At 32.5% G+C, this 9,859-nt stretch overlaps 1 protein-coding gene across 1 annotated transcript; it reads right to left on the bottom strand.

The window, feature by feature from the left end:
• Window positions 1-3,908: 3,908 nt before the first annotated feature.
• Window positions 3,909-4,370, bottom strand: LOC134252310 (uncharacterized). The gene has a single exon (XM_062734750.1). The coding sequence runs from the start codon at window positions 4,368-4,370 to the stop codon at window positions 3,909-3,911; it is 462 nt and encodes a 153-aa protein (XP_062590734.1).
• Between the last annotated feature and the right edge of the window lie 5,489 nt (window positions 4,371-9,859).

The raw sequence follows: 9,859 nt of genomic DNA, 5'->3' as shown, positions 1-9,859 counted from the left end.
AAGGAATATGTTGTATGGCTAAATCTACAAATGACTCGAGAATAAAAATGTTAATAAGCAAAACAAATGTTTAATGAGATTTTAGCCATGACACATTCTACTTAAGGAGGTTGGGTCCTGTATTCAAAGTGATGCGAGTCTTTTTTATCAAGTACATTTTAAGAATTTGTAAACATATTAACTTAATTAAAATCAAAAACAAAAAAAAACAAATGGGCCAATGTGCTTCTTTTTGCACTACGGATCATTTAAAAACCTTACTGTACAAATACACTTCAGAAAAAAATTCATCATGATCTTGGGTAAATTTCATTGTTGTATTTAGCACACCTTTTTTTTTAAATCTAAAATTCAATGCACATGTATATTAATTTGAAATACAAATTATTTATTCTACTTAACTATTTCCATTAATGTTTAGACTGAAAAAGATTGGTAAAGATATTGGACAGTGATCGATCACATAAAATCTAAAAGCAATATAAACATATCAAGAGTGCATAAATTCAGACCCATGGAAACTTCAGTTGGGATCAGGTGCCTATGAGAGGTATGCATCACTGTTAATTGGAAACATCGCCATGAATCATTTATTTCGATCAGAGAGAAGAAAGTTTACAATGTCTTTTGAGTATAAGATTAAAGCATTACAATTGGTATGAAAAGAGTCGGCCAAACTACGACCAAATGATATGCTATATTTGCTAACAAGATCTTTACATGTATGAAAGCCATAAAACTAAGAAATGCCGACTCAAATTGAGGTTGTTGAAACCAATGAATTATCAGCTTATCAGTGAATGAGTAGCATTCTTTGCGAATATGTTTGGAGACATAAACACTTTATGCAGGTGAAAGTGGAATATTACTACATTGTACATAAAAAGGAAAGGAGAAGGTGAAAACACTTAAGTTTTTATGTATGTTATAGGACTTACTTATGAGTTTGCTTTTATCGTCTAAAGGCTTTAAATCATCAAAACATGAAAAAGATGTTGTAAACTACTGCATGGTATGTTCATTGTAATAAATCCATACGATATACGAATGAACGTAACTAATAGTATTGTCAATTGATAAACTGAAAGATACTGTAACAGTTAGTTTCTTCCTATTCTCATATTGATGTTTTTTTATATATTCTGCTTCATAGGAATATATAAAACATGTCAGCTGTTTAAGGAACACAAATAGTGCCCATCGGATTTTTGTTGTAGAGCTTGAGCTCCGAAGACTACATAAATTTTGTCAATGAGGAACTCCAGCATCCTTTAATGTCAACTTCAGAGTACCTGTGTGTACAATCAGAGTAGATTAAACGAAGGTACTCTGCTGATACATGTAACAAATCCAAAAAATGTTAAATTTTCACCTTTTGGCATAATCTTGGACATAATTCTTCATGTAAATGAAGTTCTACATGTATCGACAATTGTAAGATCGGGGCTTCGTGCTAGCTTATACTATCATGCTTATCATATGTATGCTGGTTTCTGTGAAATTCCGGATTGGGTTCTTCCATTTACTGTGTATTAATATTTAATTTTACATCTTCATTTTTTTTTAATTGTGTTAAATTTCTATTTTGATAATTTTAAAAATAAATTTAGTACAACGTCTACTTTGAAGAGTCTTCAGTCCCTATAAAGTAGCTGTTAGGGAAAATAATGAATTTCCCTACCTTCCATTCTTAGAGTTCAGTGTCAAAAACGTTTTTTAACCTCATTTTGTTATGAAGTAATGGATCGCAGATATTTTCTGCAAGCTGATTTGCAAAACCACCATGCATTTTAATTCTTCAAAACAATCTATGATATCTTTTCAACTTCTATTTACTCAATATAAGAAATACAAGACTGTCTTTATCGTTTACCGGTAGAGGGTCCATTACTTATACTTGCCTTCTAAGTTAAGCTATGTAACTCGTCAGCTTTCAGAAAACTATCGGTCAGAATGTCTTACTTCAAAAGTAAACATAACAATTCATTATTTTAACATATCTAAATTAAAAGAGTAAAATAAACAATCCTCAATTTAGAATCTCCTATCAAACCATAAAAACCTATTTGAGTACTCAGTACTATGCAAAATGACCACGCTTTTTCATTGCAATTTTGAATTGTGCTAAAGGAGTATCTGTCTAAAATAAACTTCACCAAAAAATGTTCATATAACATTTCACGAGTAACATTACTTAAATTACCATCCATTTTCTTTTTCTTCACATTAGCAGACGACAAGAATAATCATTCCCCAATTATACCTCCCTAATGTTTATCATGAATATTTATTACATTTAATAAAGGATGCATATAATGCAAACAAATTCAGACAAAACATTTTTGCATGATATCAAATCTTTTCGTTAGCACATTTATTGGCACATTTTTTACAAAACCGGAAGAGTAGTTCACCGGCATTTTGTTGTCAGTGGATTGCGTCCCATACTAAATCAGGTTGTACAGATTTTACTTGTGTTAGATTTTGAACCTTGTCAATCAAAACTAGAATACAACCAGAATTAAATTATTAAAAAAGTGCACTTTAAATGTTCCGAAGTTGTGATTTGCAGAATACCTATATACATGAACTAAAAGGAAGGATGCTTTATCTATGTCTATGAGATGTATGTCTCTCGACTTCAATAAAACTGAACTGAACAAATCTATCAATGTAAACAATTAATATTTTAATAGGATGTGGAGAACATATATGTAGAGATGGTTTATACAAACATTAACCGTTATTAAATGCTTCAAGTAATAAACATAATTATCTGTTTTTTATTATTGAGTGTTGCAGGAGCAACGCAAGGTGCTAGTGAGTGTTCTTTAAGTTTACTTACTTAAATTAAGTATGTTATAAAAGTAAAAGCACTATTGCGTTCGGACTCAATATTTATTTACGTGTATCAATCTTCTCTGTACATGTTATTCAATTTAGTGTGATCATTGAATACTTCTGGGATTAATCTTTCATATTTTTTAGGATAATGGTATTATTTGCTTTCCATTACCATTCGATAATGTATCTTTTGCCGTAAAATTTCTTCAAAGAAAAGTTCTAAATTTACTAGAAGTAGATATGAATTTCTTCTAACATATACATAGTTATTTATACAACCTAAGAGTAAAGAAAAAAAACAGTTAGAAAATTAAACATGTTTGCACTGTGAATTGTTGATAAATTGTTCAGTCATTTCCCGATAATGACAATGGAGCACTGGCGGAAATGACCAGTCAATAGGGGATACTCTCTCCCAAATGCAACCTGGTCCCACCTCTGCTGTTTTAGAGGTCCATGTTTGCTCTGCTCCTGACTTGCGTTGTATGAATGGACATTTGAACCTAAATACTGTATGTTATCTCCATACATTTCATTTCTTCTGTTTCCCACCGTCAATATCCATGACTTTTTTTAGTAATGTTTAATATAGTTATATTTAGATCGACCATTGTTCGTTTTTTTTTTTCAATTTAAACCCTTCATGTTGTTACGTGTACATGTACATAATGCAATCTATAATTAAAATCAGACTTCTTAGATCCGCGCTGTATACTATGCGTAAGAAGAGTATGCGGCGCAGATCCAAGAAGTCTGATTTTAATTAGATGGGTACATAGAATTATTTATAATAATAATAAAATATGAATTTATAAAGCGCTAAATATTAATAATTTAACTCTAAAGCGCTGTACAATAAAACGCAAGTAAACATAATTTAAAAGCTATGAAAACTATATAAAATAATAACCCATACTCGTATATGTATTCGAAATTATAACATTAACATACTAAAAATTATACACAAAATACAATTACGCCATCAATAAAACTCAATAAAAGAACATCATTTGTGATTTATGATTTGCTGCTAAAAATTGAGCACCTGAAACTTAAAAAGCTATTCAATAAAAATGCGTCTTTAATTGTCTTTTGAAAATATCCAGGGACTGGGAGTGCTTTATATCCTTAGGAAGATCGTTCCACAAAAATGCTGCTGCCCAACTAAGTTGACGTTCGCCATATGTCTTCGTACTGATCTTAGGAACAATTAACCGTGATGTTGACTCAGATTGCAGTGATCTGGTAGGCTTGTATTCCATTATAAGATTTTTGATATAAGATGGAGCTAACCCGTGTAGGGATTTGTAGACATATGTCAAGATTTTATATTGTGGACGAAAAGAAACAGGTAGCCAATGAAGATCAGCTAGGATGGGTGTAATATGCTCCCGTTTCGATGATCTTGTAACTAAACGAGCTGCCGTGTTCTGGCCTTTTTGAATCCGGCCTAGTAAAGCCTTTGACACTCCATATAGAAGGCAGTTCCCATAGTCGAGCCTGGCAATGATAACGGCATTCACCATATGGTCTTGCAGGCTTCTTTCGTAAGAAAGCGCCGTATTCGTCCAATATTGCTTATTTGAAAATAGCGTGACTTGACGACCGAGGATACCTGTTTTTCCATAGTAAGGTGTTGATCGAAAAATGCACCTAGATTTTTTACACATGGCACGCTTTCAATGATATTATCACCAACTTTTAGTTGTAATGTTGTCAGATACTTCTGGTGTTGCTTTGTGGTGAAGGTTATTAGCTCGGTCTTTTCTTGGTTTAGTTTGAGTAGGTTTGATGTCATCCATGAACCAATTTCACAAAGACACGCTTCAAGTCGAGAGAAATAATTGTTCCAATTTTCCAGTGGTCTTATGATCATGTAGATATATGTATCATCTGCATAGCAGTGACATATCATTCCATGTCGGTGGCATATGATTCCAATGGGTTTGGAGAAGAGGCAATACAATTTCGGTCCGAGTACAGATCCTTTGGGGGACACCAAAAGGCAGCTGTCTGGACTCTGATCGGACGGATTCAATTGTGGCAATTTATAGAATGTGAATGAAAAAATTGAGTGGATTTTAATGTATTGGAGACAAGTGCATATACATGTGTATACACCTTTTTTATTCGAAAATACAGCAAGTTTATTCAAAATCAAAAAAAAAGATACGCATGTTTCAATTTACTTTATTGAGACAAGTTTTAACAATATTTTCCTTTTCTAGCACTGGAAAGCGTAAGCGTCACTGACAAGTCGTGATGAAGACGATACAAGACGGGTCTTTAATGACCGTAAATTATCAAGAAATTAATTCAAAATGCATGTGTGTCATAAAGACTCATTTCACGGGGATTTTACAATTAACTTCTACACAGAACAAATCTGTGGGATCCAATGAATGTTCTTTGGAAAGCCATATTTTTGAAAATAAAAATTTTAATAATGTTTTTATACTGCCGTTTAATAGTTGTAACACGAGGCATTCTCATTAACACGCGCTGTTTCAATAAACAGTACCCTTAGTATGATTCCTGAATTTATCAACCATACGTCTGAAGTGATTTATTAAGAAATATTTACATTTCCAATGTCTTTGTCCGAGATAAAATTACCAATTGTAAATGTAATTGATTTCCTCATGAATGTTTTGGCGCGGTTCCAAAAAAAACCACGTGCAGGGCGGGACAACACCTAGAAAGAAGCAGGCTTGGAGCCAGTGGATTGGCAGAATCAAAGCGTGTAAATATAAGGAATAACTGTCAGATTTTTCGAATTCATGAAGATGATCAATGGATTGGCTTTTGTGATAATTTTATGCATAAACGCCTTCGACACAAGCCAATCCATTGATCACTTCATGAATTCGAAAAATAAGACAGTTATTCCTTAAATAAAGATTTTAGAAGGTTTGTGACTATGTACGTCATATTGCATAATAGAGCACTTATATTTAATATTTGTCAGGCAAACTTAATAAAAAAGCTTTTGTGTGAAACCTTCTCGGAATTCCTTTGTTACCATGATTTAATGAGATATTGGCAAATGGCAATATGTATCGCAGTTATAGAAATTGATTCTTGTAGTGAGTTTAAAAGCCGCAATTAATAAATGGTAAGTCCTGTAAAAACTACCATAGGACAAACATTAAATTATCTTTTTTATTCTACAGCCCTGATATTTTTTTTTAATTTGCATCTTGTTATTAAAAATGATTTAGTTGAAACTGTATCTTCGCAAAATAATGAAATTTAATTTTAATTTCCATTTGATAATTAAATGATCATAACCCCCCCCCAAAAAAAAATAGCAGAGGCGTTTTATAAAACGTTACAGTCTGAATCCGGCAAAAGCTGAGCTTTTATTATCATCAATAGCTGAGTTGTCTTGCACACATTCGATCCAGACTTTTTCACCGACCGCTAATTTTACCACAGTCGTACGTGTACAAGAGTCATTATTTGCCTTCTTTGAATTACACTGGTTAACAGTCCTTTGTTTTCCATTGACTTTTAAAGCCGTGGAAGAAAAACCTGTTTCTGTTGACACTATACTCCAAACGAAAATATAAACGCTACTTCCGGGAGCAGTGAAGACACCAGGGCTTGCGTCATATCCGTTGCCATTGTATTCACCTAACGTGGAGACAATTACTCTCTGACCACTTTTCATGTTCCTCAGTGAAGAGCTAAGGCTGGCTTCAAATGCAACTGGTTCTAGAAAAGAGAATCATGTATTATATTATGTTAATAATCCTATAGCTATACACAAGGCTCAATATTTCCGTTTTTTGTGTAAATTCTAAAAAGTATTTGTCAATAACAGTTTTAGACCATATGTTATCTTTTATCTTTAAGCAGATCATAATTCGATTTTATGACTGCTTTCCATGTATATGTTTTCAGTATAAGTTAGTAAACAAATCTGATACTCAAAATGTTAGAAAACTACCTTTCGTTTTCAAGCCGTCTCTCCTTTGCTCTTTGACAAATCCTAATGTGAAGAAAGTCTGATTCGCTGAGAGGTAATCATCTCTGAATAGCTTCCAGTTAGTGGTTCTTTGAATTGGATTGTTTCCTACAATTTCTTGTGTCCCCAGCAGCAACAGTTATAAAGCAATGACCATCATTCTACAAAAATAAATACAAGATGTTTAACGGAAATTAATTTACGAACCCCTTCGTTTAAAGAGGAAACTTTCAGAACAATTAACGGATACCTTCAGTTTGAACAGTCGCCCGCGTGGCGCAGTGGTTAGAACGTCTGCTTTAGAGTCGCCAGGTAAGGTGTTGATCCTTACGTCGCAGGTTCGAATCCCACTGTGGGACGTGGAGACCGGTCCTTCGGATTAGATCATATAAACCGAGGTCCTGTGCCGAGTATAGGACAAAATATCCAGCTCCCACCGGCAAGTGGTGGCGTCTCGATATGAGTGAAAAATTTGTTTAGAAAGACGTTAAACAGTATATAATCAATCAATCAATCAGTCTGAACATTGAAATCACAGTCGAGTAGAAGGCTCATGCAGAGAGAGGAAAGACTAATGTATTTAATTCTGCTTCCACCAGTATATTAATAAAAATATACCTAAGGAAGATATGTAAATTCTGGCATTTGTTGTTTTAGATCATGAAACATTTCAATTGAATTGTTCAGACTTAGACTCCTTCAAAAGTACTTTTTTGCACTGAATCGATGATTTTAGGAGATGCATGTAAACTAAACGTAGATATTTTTATGTGAATACAAAAACCTAGGAATTCTAAGCAATTATGCAGTAGTTATTCAAATGAAAATAGGACTTTAAATTTTTATTCATTCAAAAACTTCTATACAAAGTAAACTCTTACTGTGACTTGCAACTCGACATTTAGATATATCGACGTCGTTTTGTTAATTAACAATTATATAGTTAATTTCGTCGTATGCCAAATTTTTATAGACAAGTGAACTTAAAATGAAAGACCCTGATGTAATTTAGTCTGCCACATCAGTTTCATATTTGGATGTTTACTGACAATAAAAACTAATAACAAACATATACATGTAACTAAACTGTATGACTAAAGGTATAACTTTGGATTTTTCATTGCAACTTCTCTAATTTATGCAATAATATTCTGTTTTACCTGTATATCTTGTATATGTTATGTAAATATGTGAAATCAGGGATTTCATGTTTTTTCCTAAAAATTCAGTAAATACATGTATTTACTGGCTGTTTTAGGAAATACATGTAATTATATATCTTCCAGCTTATTTGAAACACAAATGTGCTCTAAGAACCTTCAAGTTTTAGGCAGGCTACTAATAAATAAGTTGTTGTTACAAGAATATCAACCAACTTGTTTTAAGACATATTTCCGCAAATTCTATGATCGTTATACAGTATTACATGTATGAAAATAAAACAAATCGGTGTGTCGAATTTTGTCTGACATGTTTGATGTTATTTGCTAGGTCACTGCCTTTATTCTAAATTTATAATGAATTTGACTTCGGAGTACTTTGTAAAACTGGTAAATACAAATTGCTCACGGCGGGTGTGACCGGTCAGTGGGGGATGCATACTCCTCCTAGATCTTATCTCTGGTGTTTCCAGGGTTAAGCGGTTTGTCCTGTCCTTATTCGTTTTATTTACTATTTAACCTCTACACTAAGGCTACGATATCATACGACGTATTCATGAATTAGCACCAGACCGGTATAGATGCTATTAATTCTATCCCAAATTCAATTGTCTTTGCTAAGATTAGAATATGATATAAACATGAATTCCTTTTTATAATTTATTTTTATTTTACTTTTTTAAATAGCATTTACATTTCAGTTATCCATTACCAGCTACAGGAGCAAGTTCCTGAAGTTGAAAAGATCCAAACTGAATAAATGTATTCTGTTAAATCAGACTTTTTGCTAATATTTAAAGGTAACATTCCAAGTTTTTACTGAATTACTGATAAATGATTTGTTTTTCCCGTTAATTTAGCTAAAATTCAGCTAATTTAATGCATTAAAAAAAATCTTCTCATTTTACGTTTAAAATTCAAGATATAAGAGGGTTTTGTAACCCTTTGTTTTCAAAAATTTAAATATATTATGTATTTTTATATATGTAATGCATAATTATATTTGATTAACACGCATAACTCATTTTTTCTAAAACTATTATCTGTCATCAAATGTACAAAATACAGGTAAATCAAATATGAAATGTAATTACTGTAATTAAATTATTATAGAAACATTTATTGTTATTTGCAACTGGGAATAGGTGGAATTGAGATTTAAAAAAAGTGGGACATTCATGGAAGAAATCGCACTGATTGAGGGGCATGTCAAAATTACATCAAACGCAACCGAGATACCCCCTTTCAGGTAGAGACAGGATTTGTACAATACATTTAATGACACCTGTGATTCTAAAACAATGAAGCCCTTTTCAACAGACACCTGGGATTCACACTTTTTGTTTTACATCATGGGAAAACTTTTACCTTCAATTCAAATGCAATAAGATTGCATTCAATTCCTGAGTTTCAAATTCAAATTCAAGGAAATTCATGTCTATCTGCTTTCAATTTTTTTAATGACCTGTATTATAATAAATCAATAAAATAATAATTAAACATTTTTCTTTTCAAGCTTATTACGTCTAATATTAGTGAAAATTCTCGTAAATTTTTAAAATAGGCACAAACCAACAATCAGCCCTTTGGTTTCTTTTTTTTAATATTTTCCTTATGTGTTGATTTCTTATCATTTCTTTTCTTTTTGTTTCTTTTTCTTCACAGGGGCCAGTAACATGCTAAATTTGAATTTACGTATTGACAAAAAAGATATATAGTCAATACGTAAATTTAGCAAACTTAGCATGTTACTGGCACCTGTGGTTTTCGTTATGCGCGGATTCTCGCCGGAATTTTCAAAATAAAAGTGACCTTGTATTCCATTCTGGAAAAAGCAGACCCCCCCCCCCTCATCCCCGTTGAAATCGGAGATCTGTGATCTAAG

The sequence above is a fragment of the Saccostrea cucullata genome, unplaced genomic scaffold, assembly GCF_032062105.1.
Source record: "Saccostrea cucullata isolate Sc308-1 unplaced genomic scaffold, CSIRO_AGI_Scuc_v1 ctg1652, whole genome shotgun sequence".
Lineage (NCBI taxonomy): Eukaryota > Metazoa > Mollusca > Bivalvia > Ostreida > Ostreidae > Saccostrea > Saccostrea cuccullata.
The sequence above is the reverse complement of the archived record's forward strand: the minus strand, read 5'-3'. Positions and strand labels throughout refer to the sequence as shown.